Here is an 18,033-nt window from a genome sequence, read left to right as displayed (position 1 = left end):
GTGTGTGTGTGTGTGTGTGTGTGTGTGTGTGTGTGTGTGTGTGTGTGAGAGAGAGTGAGAATCTATAGGGCTGCAACTTATCATTTCATTATTGATTAAATTGTCTTTTTTTCTCGATTGATCTATATGTCACAAAACGGCCTTCACAATCCAAGGTGACATCTTCAAATCACTTGTTTTCAGGCCAACAGACCAAAACCCAAAGATATTCGGTGCTCAGCGATATAACATTGGAAAGCACATATTAGCATTTTGTCTTTATATAGCGAATGACTTACATTATTAATCGATTGTCAACGGGCCCCTTAATGCCTGTATACCTCCTCCAACTCTGTGTGATTTCATTGAATTTTGGAAGGCGTTCATACTTGTGTGTTTTTAGAACAAATAACCCTTTTAGGCTTTTTAGGCAACATTAATTTACATTCTTCTGGACACTTCTCCCCATAAAGCTGGCTTTATTGCTCTGCATTTCAATTATCCATAAATTATGATCCAAATAAATGTTATCGTACGCAGGCAATGTACTAGAGCCGATGTTGAAATTGGCTCAGGAGTGAACTGTCATACACCCGCCTCTCTCGACTTGCCATATTTAACACAATATACAGGAAACCAACTGCAGAGGAAGCTCTGAAGAGGCTGTTTTGTGAGGAGTGTCCATCTGCTTGGATGCGTTTCTCTGAAGGCTGCTCCAGTTCATGGAATGTTACCAATATTTTGGATACTGTGGTATAGCTGGTGAGCCTCAGTGACTCGCTCTCGTTCCCAGGGCTTGAGTCCAGATGTACACTGCTGTGGCACAGTGGAGAGACTCCACCTCCCAGGTTTCCCTGAGAGTCTGCTGCCGCCATTCATTGACTTTTCTAATATGCAAAGTAAGCCAGGAGAACTGCAATTATGGTGCTTTGGAAAGAGCTGAGTCCTGTGCTGACTTGAGCTTTGAGGGAGCTTTCCCAACAAGTGGTTTCAAGTGTTTAGTCCACAGAAAACAGCCAGCCTCCCACTGCTTCCCAGACCTATAATAGTAGCCGTTTATGAAAGAATCTCGCTCTCTCCCTCAACACACACAACACGGCCTGGAACCTTTTATTATCCTTATTTTGGTACCAGGTCGGCATGTTCGTCTATTTGGGGACTGTCCCAACTCACAGCGACTCTGAGAGACTGGTGTTTCCTTAGGTTACAGGAATCATGCATTGTTTCACAACACTTAGAGAGAAATGAAGGGCAACCATAAACTACAGTTTGCCTTTGCTCATTCCGCTCTAGTAAATTTACGGAAAGAAACATATTTATCCCAAAAACGGATGAATATAGAAATGATTCAAATTCATTACAAATATCTGAAGGCTGAAAACGTTTTACAGATGTGGCTTGAAAATCAGACGGATCCTCATCAGAGATTTAGAGAATTTCCACAGGACGGAGTATCATATCGTTAATATTGTTGTCAGACTCTAGGGAACGGTTGCGGCTGGCCTTCCTGTCATTGTCCCGGCCACCATGCAGCTGCAGCTGCAGCAGCAGCAGCAGCTGCAGCAGCATGGTGGTTTGGGCAGAATGATGAATCCAGCAGTTTTGGCAGCTGGTCACAGTCGTTGTGTTCCGAGCTTCAGACTGGACCGGACTATTTCAAGAGAAAGGAATGCTCCCCTTCGTGGAGTAGTGTGACCTGAAATGCCACCACAGGGGACACGGAGACACACACACACACACACACACACACACTTATCGGGAAAAACAGGGTACACAATACTGGATGAGTCAGTGGGGCAAACAGTTGGTTGACTAAACATGCTTTTTTTGTCATTTCAAAATCATTTTAAAGTTTTGAGCCAACAAGGAAAGGCTTAATATTGAACTCTCTTTAATGATTTTATTGTGGATACATTTTGGTGTGTGTCACTATGGGCAGTGGTGGAATGTAACTAAGGACATTTAATCAACCACTGTACTGAGGTACAAATTTCACGTACATGTACTTAACTTAAATATTTCAATTTCATGACACGTTACACATACACTCCACTACCTATCAGAAGGAAATATTGTGCTTTTGAATCCACTGTAGTTAATAGTGACTTTACAAATTAAAATACTACATACAAAACATGAAGAACTTTTAAGATGTGATTCTTTGCAAAAAAAATGTACTTCCTAGTAGGGCTGGGCAATATGGCCAACATCTATCTCGATATAGGTCATTTCAATAATGATATCACAATATAGCATATTTTCTGGTAATTAGATGAGTCAATAGTCAATAACCACAAGGTAAAGCCTATTTTTGTTTTGTTTGAATTAAATACTTCACAAATGAAATTTCCTTTTAGTCCAAAATTATCTGCTTTTTGGAGAAATTTGAGTCACTATGTGCTTGTTTTTTTTATCAAATAATTGTATTTCACGATATCTTTATGTACAATATCATCACGATATGATTCCATTGAAAGATGATTAATTATCACATTAAATTGTCACCCAGCACTGCTTCCTTGTAGTATACTGTATATAATTAGAGTTTATGTTATTTGTTAGATGATGATTCGTAGTCAACTATCAAAGAAATAATCAGTGAACGTTTTGATGATTGATCGTTTTTTCGTGACATATGCTGTGAATTACTTGATGCCACCAAACCCTATGAACTGATGACAATAGTGTGAAATGTCGTACAGTAAAGTTAACAGCAGAGTGGGGGAGCTGTCAATCATCAGTTTGCACACGCTGCCACGGTCTTGAGAAGAGAGCTACTCAGGCAACATGAGTGGTAACAGCTGTGTGGGTGGTCCATGGGTGTGGAGGGACCTGGACGGGAGCTCTGCTATAGATGCCTACTGCGGGGGTTTTGATTTATGGTTCAGAGTCAGATTTCACCCTTTGTCTTCTCCACCGCAATGCTGGACGCATGTATTGTATGTGATCAGGCTCCGTTGTGCTTTAATAACATCCCCCACAGTAACTGAGTTTACTGTACGTTCATTTACTTTGTGACGTAGAGCGATGGTGGTTACATCTGGATAACTTTTACATCGTCTCATTACTGAATAGGAGACGACTGCAATCGTTGTGTTTACGTCCCTTCATTCACTGTAATAAAAACAACTGTGTGTGTGTTCTGCTTCAATGTACATTGTAAATGTACAGCTTTGGACTGAAGCAGTGTATTGTGATATGATGTTGTGATGTAATTGCGCAGCGGAGTTTTTTTTATTTGTGCGTCTCTATATTGGGTTGATGCTGGGATCTTAACTCCCTTTGGAAGTGTCCACATGATGAAATGATGGCGTCGTAAGGTCACCGCCAGTACCCAGTCATTGTGTTCTGCTTGGCTGCGTTGTTTTCACTCTCGCCTGCTGTGAGTGAGATTGAGGAAGAGGTGGAGATGGCGACTGGCTGGCTGGATGTCTGCATGCTCAAACAACGTGGACCCATCCAGCAATACAGGTGTGTCAGCCATGCCGAGCTCTTCTGTGGCCATCTTTACCAGTGTCCCCTTTAGACCTGTGCCAAACACACTTGAGACTTTCCTCATTGTGTTAATGCAAGTGGTTTTGTCCTTTTTCAAGGTGTGTTTGACATCGTATCAAACAGCCAGACTATAAAGAACAGAACACGAGCACAGAGGAAGGATTCAGTTACCAAACGTTCATTGTGCTTGCCAGCACAATGAACGTTGGCTTGCGTTGGCTGTCGGACACTTCAGTGACGACAACAACCAAACCGTGCAGTAAATCCACAATGCAGAGATTGCTTTTGGTAATTCATCTTGCGTGCACAGCTCCTTCCCCACTCATGTTACCTGAACTGTGTTGACATTGGACTTGATTGTGATGTTTTCTTGTGCCAGGATCACACATAAGCAACACGCTGCTTAATGTCTCTACACTACGATGGATATTATCTTTATGCTGGACCCAGCGCAGCTTCATTTGACAGGGAGCTGTAATAAAGGCAGCCATGTCGTATGAATGTAATGTGCCTTGACAGGGCAGTGACTTTTCATTCTCATAATGTAGATGAGAGCAGAGTTGTGCTCCGCGCTGCTGTCTATTATGAATAATTCTGTGTAGTAACTGGATTCAACATATCTTTCCCCGATTGCTGAATTATTTGGTTGGAAGAGCTCATTTGTTCATAGTGCCTAGGGAATGGAAATTCTGAATAATTTTGTTGATCGACCGCATAAATGAACACATCAATTCCAGATAAGGAGGAACAAAGTGTTGCAGTGTGTACGGCAGTAGCTGGACCCAGTTTGCTTGTGACTACTATGTTGATTTGCTTTCATTAGATAAGAGAAAGATAGGGTAAATAAACCGTGATGACCCATTGAAAAGCTCAATGCTATTTCTCTCAAATGGACTCGCTGCTTTCAGCTCATTTCAGCTCCACTTAATTGCTGTTGACGGTGTTTTCTCTCAGCTTCATTGAGAGTAAAAGAGCACCATACTGATTAATGTTTGCTCATTATTCTAAGGGCATTACCTGCTTTACCATGCAGCCTTGATTTCAAGCTGCAAGGACAAACTGCCGCTAAAGTTTGTTAACTCGTCTGTTTCAATGCTGCATCCATTGTGCGACTAGTAAAGATGCCCTGTGTGGAGTTTTCTCCAAGTTTCTGTTTTATATTGTTTCTCAGAAAAAGTGCATTGTGTGCATCCTTGAGGTCTTACAAAGAAGATGAGTGTCCTTCCTTCCCAATGAAACAATACAAAGCTGACTTTTCTCCAGTTTGAGCCCTACATCGTTTACATGCGTGTTGACTTTTTTTTCCCTGCCTTTGCTGGCGCATCGCTGTGTTTGTTGGCACATTACTGCCACCTATCAATCAGAGAAATAGTGTGAAAAGATAGGCAGGGTTGTGTATTGCGCCACCCAAAATGCACATGTTTGTGCATGAGTGCAAACAGAACAGGCACCCGCATGTACATTTAGACATTGTATTGAACTCTGATTATTAATCTTCCTTTGAATTGGCATCCAAAAAGATGCTGCAAATTCCAGACATCCATTATATATTCCATAAGAATCTGTGTGTAACATGCTTTGCCTGTAATGCTGACTTTATAGATGTCTGAGATATTGGACAAGTATTGTAAAAAATATATATTTATTTAACATTTTTATGTGTTGGCTTATTTCAGTACATTTATGTGTGAGCAGTGGCAGGATACATTTTCGGTGACATCAATTTCTCGCCTATTGCTGCATGTTTGTCTTTTGAGCAGGTTTGAGCTGGCGAAGGAGAAAAGTTGTGTGCGTGTGCGTGCGTTTAGTGGCCTAAAAGGCACCAGGTACTCATTATTGTGTAAAATCCACCATTAAGTCTGGGGAGGAAGCAGCAGGATCTATGTCCATATAAGATAACATTATGGATGGATAAAGCTCCAGCGTGTAGTCGTTCCACAAGCAAGACAAAAGCAGTGCAGATAAGGAATGACTGATGACCCGGCTGGTCATTCAGCCAGAATGACATGCTCAAATTGTTTCCACTATCACCAAGTTGAGTGTGCTATGCATACCAAACCAGAGCAGTTATGTCTGGTTGGTGTCATGTTTTAAAAAGGCTTATGACACTGTAAAAGAATACAGGGCAGAAGAACATAAGTTGTCTACCCGAGGATGTATTGCACAAATCACCCATTTTATTGGTGCTCGCTTAGAAAAACAAACTGTAAAATGTTTCTTTTTTTTTCCCGGACTAACCAAATGGTCTCTTACCCTCGTAGCCCTCCTACAGCACACCACATTGTCAAACCTGAACCTCATCGGATCGCTGTGGAAACGGTGGTAACAAACAGTCTTGCAGGACTTCCCCTCTTCCATCCGTGTGGTGGATCTTGTTTTGTGATCCATCTTTCTTTCACCCCACTTCACCTTCAGTGCAGAGAGGAGTACAATGAGTCGGAGGCTTTTTCAGAGTGAGGGGGATCACAGGCTGTAATGCGTGCAGCCTCGGGCGTTGGCAGCATGTAGGACGAGGTTGTGCCTCAATTTCATGTGCGCGGTGTGGTCTTCAGCGGGGACATGTTGGAATAACCAAACCAGCAATGATGAGGAAAAATCCATATATTTCCAGAGCGTGCAAAGTTGACAGATGCAAACCATTATCCTGGTCAATTTGGTCTTTTTCTCTCCTTCTACCCAACAAATGAGATGCTGTAAAATCATTTTTTCTTCAGTGAAGGCATTTTTCCATTAAAAGGGAATGTCCTTCACCTTCCAATATGGGACCATTTATGTCCTCTTCTCTTTTCTCAAAGTCACTCTCAAATGCTGCACCTTCGGGGAGACCCTCGTGACAGTCCATTAAATTGAAGTGCAGAAGGATTTGCTACCTGTGGTGGGTGCAGAGACAAAAGTGCTTGGTCCTCTGTGGAGGGAGAAGACAGTGATGGAAATGTTTTCGGTGGAGAGTTGTTTGGAAATTAAGAGAGTGCAGCTTCCTCAAATGGCCCTGCGGTCCTTCATTGGGGTCAGAAGAGCCTGTTTGGTATTTCTGTCCTGCAGCAGAACTCTAGGAGTAAAGGGGACGATAAAATTAGATGCCAGAGTTAAATCTTATTAGCTTGTGTCCCGCTGGCAATCACCTTTTGCTGTGTGTGTGTGAGCGTGTGTGTGAGTGAGTGAGTGAGAAAAAAAAGAGCAAAGGCAGGTGGGGATAAACACAACAGGTTATTAATGAGATGAGATGACTCTCACAGTTGTCCTTCCACTCTCTGAATTTATAGCCCAAGTACTCCTTTACCAGCTTCAACACACTGTTAACTTTATAGAGAAAGCTTTGGATTCAGCTGTCAAGCGCCTCGTCGAGGATGTTACCCCGGTGTACTCTTCCTAAACTGGACTCAAAAATCTCCTCTCGCCTCACCGCTTGAAACCTCTCATGCGATCAATTTTTAAACTTTAACAGAAATCAGGTGATAAAACAAAAAAAAAAAAAAAAAGTCAGCCTATAATCATTTAATTCGGTGCTGTAATCTGTGGCTCTGCTCGTACTTTGAGACTCGCCGCCGTATTCACGGCTCATGCTTATTCATCAGTGCACATTAATTCTGTCCAGCCCAGGATTTTATGCAGCGAGCTTTCATGTCTACTTATATAATGGCAGGGGGCCCGGGGGCTGAGAAGCAGTTGAAATGGCAATGAATTCATGTTAAATCTTTTCTGTCTTTCCCGTCACTGTCACTTTACTTTGTGCTGCATGAAGCAAAAATACGTGAACTCAAAGGCAAAGCCAGCTCGTGGATAAAGCATGTGTCATAAATGAGATGTTCTGTGCTTAAGTCAGGATTTTTTCTTTTTACCATTTAAGCATTAGCATCTTCCACTTTCAACAGCTCCTTAAAGATGTACACAAAAACAATAGCTTAAGGAGGAAAATGTATTACATGTTTACGTGTGCTGTTTTTTTATGTTTGAATTTTCCTCACAGCAAATGGGCTCTCTCTGAAACCTTAAAGGAATCGTTGACATTTTGGGAAATGCCAGGAAACCAGTGAAAGCTCCTCGGAAGCGTCTGCGCCTGGCCAAGAAATAGTCCGACACATAACCTTCTGACACTTTCTCTCTTACGAATTCAACACACAGATATGTAGGGTGCGTCCGTAAATAGCCACTCTGAATAACCGGCTAGTGTGCCAGAGCAGCTCCCTGCCGTAGAGCGCAGTCTGTCTGAGGAGACGGTGCGGCAGAGCAATAAGCGCAGTGAATGTGTGGAAACTATTTAATAAAACATTTAGCTAAACTAATGGTTGCAATTTTCCCTCTTCCTAACGTTTGCCATAGCCTACGTTTTCCAACTTATTTTCATAAGCATGTTGTTACAGTCTCATCATAATCATCCTCATGGCCTCAAGCTCTTACACAACAGAAGCTTTTTTAGTTTTTTAATCCATTTCACTACCCAGGCGAGCTGATTTTCTTTTCAAAGCCCCAATTTGTTAAAAGCATCGGATTGGGAGTTTTCTGAACGCAGAATTATACCAAAAAGTGGGTTATAATTAGATTGGCACACTGTGTTTTAACAAAATTAGAGTGCAAAATGCCTCCTCCCTATCGTTAAAGAATAGATTTATTTATTTTAAAGTAGATGTTGGGCATTTTGACTCTCCTGGTTAATACTGATTCAAAGCACAGATTGTATTTCGTATTCCCTCATGGTGTCTAAAGCAATCATACAGTTTCCACTCTGTGATAGAACTGCATCCCTCGTGACAGAAACCTGCTTCCTTCCTGTCCCACTCCAATTTCCTCCATCTTAGTTCAGCTGTCTCGCCTTTTCTGACACACACACACACACACACACCGGGGTAACTAGCGATGGTTGCAGTTGAATTCCTCCACTAATGAGGATGAGCTCATCAAGGCATCTGACTTGACTGTCTTTCAGAGGCCGTAGCAGACTTTTAGGACTAGAGTGACTTGTATTGTATCAAACTAGAAAACCAAACGAAGCCGTTGGTAACAACCATGTCATGCAAGCTTGTAGCGGAGGCTACATTTTGGCAAGGGAACATCTGGCATGGCTCAAGAATCAAAGAAACATCCAAATGTCTAAAAGTTTTTGATACCCAATCCGAACATGGATTTTGTTCTGGTGTTTCTTGAGGTCTTGGTGTTTCAATGTGGTATTTTTTTATCAATTCTCAAGTGGTGAAACTTGCTGCAACAACTTATAAGACATAAGTGAGGATGGTAATGGCCGTCATATATTTTCATCATAACGTTCTAAGCCTTTATACACTGTCACAATTTATTGTAATTAAATGAATTCATTATTGTTATGATGAATACTATTATTTCTTATTTATGACTGACAACTTGACACAGTACTGAGCTGCATCTCATTAGTAACTCTTTTAGATGATATGACACCACTGCTGATCTGCTAAAGAGACAAGCATGGCTCTATGGTACAGAGGGGAGGAGTGGAAAAGGATAACAATCTTAGGAATTCAATTCCTAACGTGTGAACTTTCAATTATTTTTGAATCTGATGATTGAATTTGAAACATTTTAAAATCTCTAATCTATTTGCAGCAGAAAAAACCTCTGTGCTGCTCTAAACTCTCTGTGAAGACTCAGGAGTTTCTCATGAAGTAGGGTGGAGTGGAGTCACTGCATAAGTAGGGTTATGGCTCTTTGTAGAAGGGTGAGATGTGTTCATACTGCAGAGTTAACAGATATTTATCTACACAATATAATTAACATTCTTCATTTTTTTTTTTTAATCCAAGAAAATCATTTAATGATTTGTAAAAAATGCTGAAAGTTGCTTAAAATGCGACTTCCAGTATGAGGATTTTCTGATACATTTAGTTTTTTTTCTCCACACGTGCATATAATTACAATGACCGCTGAATTTCTTTATTTTATATACTAATTATTACTATCTCAGTTTGGTTATGTATTTAATTTTTAACATATGTATATATTGGAAGAACAACATTGGTTCATTGGTTTACTTATTGTTTAACATTTGTACATCTCTACATGAACCATCTTTCCAGCTCTAATTTGGCTCCATTATTTGTGTGTGAAAGTGTTGATGCATGGACTCTCTCTGGGGACCCCGTGAGTTTGACTGTCTGTCGTTCTCTGAACAGTTTAAGCCTGAAGACTTTTGCTACTGAAGGACGTTGGATTAGTGCAGCGGCCTGGGAGGTAATTACAGAAAAATAAATGACAAAGTTTTAAATATTAATGAAAATAAAATGTTGCTTGGAGAGTAATGAATAAAGTTACAATACCACCACTGCATTCAGAATGAATTAAAGAAAGGCCAGCTGTAGAACCAACATGCTGTGTTTTTGACTGGATGAGGAAGAAAATGTTGTGTATGAGTCACATCTTGTACTTTTACTTTACTAGTGAAAACTGTTGTACATGAATAATTGTAATTATTGAGCAGTGCATATTATAGCTGATGAATAGATTCTTTGTTGATCGATGGATGTCAACTATACTGAATGAAGCTATTGAATTGATTGCTGCCTTTGTTCTAACAGCTCTGTCTGAAGACGTGTACATTTGATTTGAAGTAGTTCAGGGTCGGGCTCATAGAAAGTCCACGAGGTGAATTCCACCACAATCTAACTACAAAGATCTTTATTTATCTCTTTGTTGTGATAAAGCTACTGAAAATGATTATTTTGCAAATGTGACTGAAGCAGAGCAACATCCCACTGGCGCTTCAGCACACCAGCCTTTTGCCTTCTATTGAAATGTAAACATGTAATACAACCTTGTATGGGTATGTGCACATTTACTGTATTTATTTTGGCGTTTGTTTGGGCAGTCAGTAGCCCCTTTCACACAGAGACTCGGCGATGCTGCAGTAAAGAAGATCTGCCTTTACGGCGGCTTCCCACTGAACCAAACAACGGCTTCATAATGCCGCCCCAGTGTGTGATTACAGAAAGCACGCCGGCACCACGGGAGCAATAGAGGCGCTATGTTTTACACAGCAGTGTCGCCGCTCTGCCCTGCCAGGTCAGCGGCGGGACAACTCTGTCCCCTCATTGTACCTCCGTACTTTTCACACAGAACAGCGGGACGGAGTTGTGTAACTGTGTATAACAGTCCTGCCTGGAACTGGCTGTGTGAAAGCTTCTGGCTTTGTATGTGCGAGTGTTGTTTTGTTTCTTGTACTTTATTTTCTGTGAATCCCTTGAAAACGAGATGGTTTATCTCAAAGGGTTGAGGTGTCTCCACGTTCCCTCTGATCACAGTTGGTTGAGGTTATTTATAAAAAAAAAAACAACCTCTCGGACTGAGGTCAGACCGGCTCGATCAGAAACCCTCTCGCTGACCTTCCTGCTGATTGAAGCTCCGCTCGTGACTGATCGATTCTTTGAGATAACGTCTGACTCCACCCTCAGGCTAAAGTTCACGTCTCACACAGTCCGTCACTTCTGGTCCAGCGGGGGAGTGAGTGTTTGATCACAGGCCGAAGGGTCATGACTATTCTTTCCCTTTACCACGTCAGTATGTTTTTTCCCTTTTGTCAAAGATGGATATGAAGAGAAAAATACATTTGAAACTAATTGGCCAAAGGGAAAATATCCATAAGCATGACTGAATATCCGTTTAGCGAATCGGGTCGTGTTCTCTTTTTATAACAATGAGGAAACAACAGAGCACAGAGTGATTGCCTGTCTACTTCTCAAATGTATAGACTTTCCTATAATTATGACAGTCCGCACTGTCTGTGCTGTTATAAGACCGACGTAACTGCGGATGTGTGCGGTCTTGTGTCTGACTTGTGTCTGACTTCATCCTCACAGCACCATAAAGACCTCACTGTGAGGAGTTAGTCATCTGAGGACAGCTCTCGTCGACCCGTAAGCTTGCAGCAGTTCTGCCGTGACGCTGTAAACTTTTTACACGCTGCTCATCCCCTCCATAAAGTCGAGTTGTGCTGCAGTGGACACGTTGTTGTGCTAATGCAGAGACCCCGGGAGGATGGAGCATACAATAAGATAACAGGCTCCCCTTTTAATTACTGTTTCACTGTGATCTCAGATGTTTACCATACATGTAAGCAGAATTTATCTTGGTACAACATTGATATTTACTGTGGACCTACAAGTTAATAAGTAGTCAAAATGTCAGGGGGTTTGCCAGCATTGCATCACATCACAGCATGATGTCTGCCAACAGTAACGCTCCGCCAGTGTTGCCAACAAGTAAACATGTCCCCGAAATTATGCAGGTGCCCTTTTTACCAACAATAAACGGAAAGCATGAGCTGCCTGAGTTTCATCATATATGACTGGTGTAGCAGCACTGCAAATATATGTATTCCTCACACACGCATTCAGTTACCTCTCTTCCACTAGAATAACTTAATGATCCATAACCTGGAGCTTCCCGTAACCTGCGCCATGTTTCAGGAAGCGGGTTAAAGGAAAACTGAGTTAGTTGACCTTGAGATGAGCAAAAACTCCAGAATAAGCGAGGTAACTTAACCTCTAGGTCAGTTACCATGGTAACTCTGTGACCCTAACCCGCTCGCTGGCAGTTTTGTTTTATTTTTTTTTTATTTTTGAACAAACCCAGATTTTCTCTCTGTCTCCTGTGTATCAAAGGTTTACTTTATGTCAGAATGCTGGTTGCATATCTACTTAAGAGCGGTAACGTTAGATTTTCCTGTCAGTCATTTCTTTGAACAGCTCACATTTAATAACAACGCTGTGACTCTCAGCACACAGTACAGCTGCTAGTTCATTAGAGCAGCTCCACGAAGACGTTTATTGCACATGTGTAATCTCAGTTTGAATTGTAAAAAATGGTATTTGTGATATCAATGAATAATTATCACTCATGATGCGATTAGTCTCACTGATGGAACATAATTCCTATAATATCAGAGATTAATATTTCTGAATCAGCAGGATCGAGGTGAAGCTGCAGTTTTTTGTTCTTTTTAAATAGGCTGCTTATAGTCGAAACACGTTTGGGTTTTAACAGCATTTTAGTGACTGTGTTTACATTTATTTTGTTTACCTGTGTAGTGAACCGCAGCATCAGAGCTTCAGTGATGATGGCTTTTTTCATTCACACAAGCTTAACTTGGAGTGAATATACTCGGAGTTGAATGAAAAACTCTGATCAGCTGTTCTGGAATTGAAAACTGTAGTTTTCCATCAGAAGGTTCATCAACTTAAGAGTTTAAGGGTTCGGCTCAGAGTTTCTTGAAGCTTCTTTCTGAAACGTGCCTCTGAACTTAAGAGTGAGAGTCTCGTAAGGTCTCGGTCTTGTTTTGGATACACGCCATTGAAAAGACAAACAACATAATTTATACGCAGTGTTTGGTAGGCGAGTGCAGTTCACTTGTTGGACAGACAATGGAAAAGTATAGAATTTTATTTTTTTTTACATGTATATTCATCTTTGAATCGATAGAAGTGCTCGACAGCACAGTGGGAAGCAGTTTCAGAAATTAGTGGGGAGAAAAAGGCAAGAATGCCCGGCTCCTTATGTTTTTTCCACTACAGGTACTGAAGTGTTTTAAGGACAATGGTCACTGATTTTCAAAACAGTCGATACAATGAAGGAAAATTGAGTTTAAAAATGATTGTTGAGTCCCTATTCATAAAGAAGTAAAGTAACCATTCGCTCGAATGTTTCTCTTAATGCGAGACGAGCACAAGGTCGGGTGCAAGGAGAAGACGGAGAAGTGGTACTTAAGGGTTTTACTGAAAGAGAAAGGTCCTCTCAGGCTTTGCCGCTCCACAGTCTTGACCCGAGGGGGAAGGTTATTTCATCGGGGAGCCACGATGGTGCAGAAATGGGAGCCGGGTGACTGATAGCAAGGTTGCAGAAGTGGGAATGCTAATCATCGTCAAACAGCCGAGCACATGGCACAGTGTAATCTGATTTAGATATTGACATTGTTGGGGTATTTCCCAGCCATCCTCCCTACTCAAATGCACCATATTTCACCATCCTATTTAATCGACTTGTTTTTGTCAACACCGTTTAATGGTCTAATCTGACTTCTTCAGAACAATCGAGTTAAACTGGACAGTGCCAGGAATCATAATCTGTTTTTATTGGATAAACACAGTAGAGGAATGTGGCCGGCAGCTTGTTGAAAACGGACAGTGTGTTGATAAATAAGGTAGCCTGTCTTTGCCTTATAAGGTTTTATAAATGCTATAGTTTATTCCTACATGATTTAGATGTATTTGGACAACTCTTCTGCACTCTAGCTACCACTTCACCTACACCTGTGTACGCCTCTGCAGTGTACCCGAACCGTCTGTTTAGCTTAGGCTCAAGCATCAACACACATAACTTACTGTAGATGCCATTCAAACTAAAGGCCTAATGTGGAAGGGAAGGCAGCATGACTGCTATGGGACGACTACAGATAGGGGGGAAACCATGTGATGACGAAGTGTAGTTTGGCAGAAAGGCAGACCAGCTGTACAAACCCATTTTTCAGGTGTGTGGGATTAGCTCGGTCCGCTCTGCCCTCCTAAACAGAAAGACGACGGTTATGTCCAGCTGCCACTGTGGCGGTTGGTGGCCCTATCCTACCCATTCACCGCGTTGAGTAATTAGGCTCTAGCTTCATTATATAAACAATTTGCCGAGCTATTTTGGGAGGCTATATCGCCCGTGCGAGTCTCATTTTCTCAATTTATCTCAAGCCGCTGGTGCACAAATAAAATATGGTAATGACCTGCATCCCGATCACCCTAAATCAAATGCAGTTAATCTTCAAAACTGAAAGGAAATGTGTCATGATTGATGTGAAATTTGTCATTATTGTTGTATCTGTACTTTAACTGGAGTAACGGCCTCCTCAAGTGGATTGTTCAGAATCCACAGGCTTTGTTCTTGACATTCACGGCCCCATATGGAAAACAGTTTAATACCACTTTATTGCAGCCCCCAAACCGCTTTCCTATTTTGTCTCCAGACATTGTTTGGCTCTTTGTAAAACATAATTGTGTCAACAGTCACTGGAGACGAGACACCAGACCTCTCGATAAGTGCTTTCCCACAAGGTAAATTTGGCAGGTGGGATGGGAGCAAACATGCAAACAAACCAGCAGACAGTAATTTTCCTCTGTCTGTTAACATGCATTTTAATGAAGTAGATGGATTAATGCCTCACTTTCAGTAATGGGCCACTCGGAGAGCACCGGCGAAGCCTGTTCTGCTCGATCAGCGCCCAGCTTATCGCATCAGTAATGCTCACTCGCAAGTCCTGATCTCTCTGTTTCCACATGGTTTTTTTTGGAATGTCTTTGTCTTTATTGGCCCTTTTTTTTCTAACGGAAAGCAGTAAAGCCCCACGGAAACACCGTAGTTCTGAGATAAAATGGTCAAAAACCTCAGCTCTCAACTGTTGTTGCTGACTGCCAGATAATGATTAAGCTGCAGGGGTAGACATTTAGCACGACTAGTTTGGAATACATGTTGTTGAGTGTGGTAAGTGTGTGTGTGTGTTTGCATATGTTTGACACAGCTGAGTTGTTTTTAGTGTGAGTGGAACTCATTGTATGTCGGTGCATTTATGCACATGAACAAGCTCTTTCTTGTCTATCTTGGAACAAATCTCTCTGTCTGTGTAGACTTGGTCTTTGGAGGTTGTTTCAGGTGTCCAAGCAAAATGTTTTATCTATTCTAAAATCCACTGTCGAAGAAGTGTAGAAATGAGTTGGCTTTGGGAATTAATTATGTATTGTCCTACATCATCAATATGTGATGTACAGAGTTTTTATTTTCACACACATATATATATTTTATTTTATTTTTTTTAATTATACCCAAATGCATCCCCCTCCAGATGTTAGAGAGCCTGCCACACTTTTTAATTTGCTATATTCAAAAGTGAGGACAGCATTTAGCACAAAAAATACATCTCATTAAAAACCCAGCATAAGTTGGGACTGAATTACAATCTGTTGCTGCTGCTGCTGCTGTTGGACATATTGGGGTCGGTATCCTCTCCAGTGGATTGCATCATGTGATTTCTCACCGACTGATGAGTCTCGAATGAAGTTGTTTCTCTTTGATTTTAATTTTCTGACACCAAAACCCGATATTTATCTTTTTTTCATTCTATCAACTGATTTTGTTGCAGCCCAGGGAAACTGACGTTATAGTGTGTGTGTGTGTGTGTGTGTGTGTGTGTTATCACGTCTAATAGGAAATACCTCACATCAACAACATGGGCCCTGAAAGATGAATCACCACTAGCTGCTTTAAACTGTGCTAAACCATCTCTGACACCATTGCTTGACCGGATGAATCGACCATCAATGTTTCGTTTTAAAATCTATTACTAGTGTATTTAGAGTTGCTTGATGGACCCTGCCACTCTCGACCTCTTTGATCAGTGTCCTCCTCCGAGGCTCTAATGTGGACAGACACAATGGACCCACTACCTCCTCTCTTCTTCAGTGAAGGGTCTGCGAAGGTAATGCCTTTGGTTTTCAGCATTTATCCTCTTTCATATCCTGCATTTTCTTTCTGGTCTTGTTCTTTAATAGTTTAACTCAGTCACTCACACACACACACACACTCGTGGTGTGGAGGTGGTTCCACCTGTGAGCTGAACATCCCTGTAAAGTGTGTCTTCCCTCTTGGTTATAGCCTCCCTATTGTCTCCTGGCTTTGTGTGCAGGGGCTTTTAGTTTGAGCCTGGCTGGAATCGGCCTGTTTACTGTGATTAAATGGGAGCAGAGGAGGTTGGGGGAGTGAACCGTGACTCTCTTTAGAGTGAAGGAATGCAGTGCACACTGCAGTACCGTAGCTCTTCATCAACCTTTCCTGGGACTCAAAGCATCCCAATCACTTTACAACATATGTGTAATATTTGTTATCCTTTTCATATGTTTATGCTGCTCATAATTATGTTTAACTCTCATCTAAAATCTGTATGCTGTGACTCTATCTAACTTCATTTCTACATTTTCTCTATAGTGATTAATGCATTAATTAACAATTCAGAGCATATGGAGCTGTTAACGGCACCTGAAAACCTTGTAGAAGTTTGATCGATCAGCTGCTAAACATAGTATTTAGCTCTGCATATGAAAAATGTTCCTTTGAACAAGAGGTCGATTGATAGTGGATTTGTACAGGCTGATATAGTAACGATGCTCTGGAACAAGTAAAAGACGAATAATCGGCCGACACCCCCGAAGCTTGCCTGTCTTGTACAAAGAGTTATAGTATCAAGTTATATATTCGGGAGAAATATACTTGACATGAATACCGCTAGTCTGCAAATGTTTAGCCCACATTTTCTACCCGTATCACCGGTAAAAAAAACATAATAAATATCTAAAACCTAATTAAGTCTGTTGTCGTTCCCTTGGTCTCGATGCACCAATTTTGTCTAACAGTTGTTTCGATTATTATCAGGAGTTAATCACATCCAGACTCTCATTCTGTGTATCAAGGCTCTGTGCAAAACAGTGGTGCATGTCTTCGTGTGAGTGGCAGCTGTGCAGCCATCGGCCATTTTCCACAGTTAACGGTAGTTTGTAAAACGTGTTATCTTCGCTGAATAATTGCTCGACCTCTACATTGGACTCATGTTTTTCTTAGTCTAGATTGGGGTTGCAACAAACATGTTTTTCCACTACTTATTAATAATTTGTTTATTTTTTTAAATTGAATAATCAATCTACAAACACCCCAAACAATTCTCTCATATCAATTCATCTGCTAATTGTTTTAAACTCTTGTGTAGACTCACAACATCAAGTCGTCTTCCCTCTGAAGCTGCTCAGCTTCTATGTGGAGTGCTGTTCTTTGCTCCGATAACGTATTCTTTGAGGTGAAGCGAGTACCTGCTCACCGCTCCATTAATGACCTTGATTACACAGCGGCAATAACTGGACGGAGCACAGAGGATTATGGGTCACGTGTCGGGTTTCCCACAGGGCAATGCGTAAGTTGGTGTGGCACTACCGGGAGATGGAGAGGGTTATTGGGAATGGAAATGGAATTCTCTAATTGTGAGAACACTTTTCACTGGCTAGTGCAGCCCATTAGCCTCACTTGGCACCACAGAATGCGGAGAAAAATGATTTGCAGCCGCAAGGATGGGGAGAGATTTGTTAACCTCATAGGACCTACGTGAAAGTTTGCTGTAGAGCGAAAAGGAAAATCTAAATATTCAGGCTTAACACAAGGCTTTCTATTACTCAGTTAAAATGATGCTTCTAAAATCTTTGATTTACTCAACCATTCTGTGTTTGTGACGTAGTAGTTTAGTAGTAGAGAACGAGCACGATCAGACTCGTTTCATTCTTCATTGAAGCTTTATCAGAGGTAGAGATGTAATCAGATTACAGATTTAAATGTCCTAATGTGATAACTGATCTTATCTCTTGATCTTTCAGGTATTTGGTGATTATTATCACTTCCGGCATCGTACGGTGGTGAAGAGATCGCTGTCGGATCACAGGGGGACACAAGTCCGTCTTCAAAAAGATCCCAAGGTAAGGTGTGTGTGTGTGTGTGTGTGTGTGTGTGTGTGTGTGTGTGTGTGTG

General features: G+C 41.4%; 1 protein-coding gene across 2 annotated transcripts in view; it reads left to right on the top strand.

Moving 5' to 3' along the window:
* furina (furin (paired basic amino acid cleaving enzyme) a) overlaps positions 1-18,033 on the top strand; it is a 75,309-nt gene that overhangs the window by 19,375 nt on the left and 37,901 nt on the right. For both annotated transcript variants that reach the window (XM_031846583.1, XM_031846582.1), the window contains exon 3: positions 17,883-17,981. In XM_031846583.1, coding sequence (XP_031702443.1) covers positions 17,883-17,981 — 99 coding nt within the window. The remainder of the gene's footprint in view (positions 1-17,882; positions 17,982-18,033) is intronic.

Source organism: Anarrhichthys ocellatus, unplaced genomic scaffold, assembly GCF_004355925.1.
Source record: "Anarrhichthys ocellatus isolate YVR2014 unplaced genomic scaffold, GSC_Weel_1.0 scaffold6, whole genome shotgun sequence".
Taxonomy (NCBI): Eukaryota; Metazoa; Chordata; class Actinopteri; order Perciformes; family Anarhichadidae; genus Anarrhichthys; species Anarrhichthys ocellatus.
Note: the sequence above shows the minus strand (reverse complement) of the source record. Positions and strands in the feature narration are given on the sequence as shown.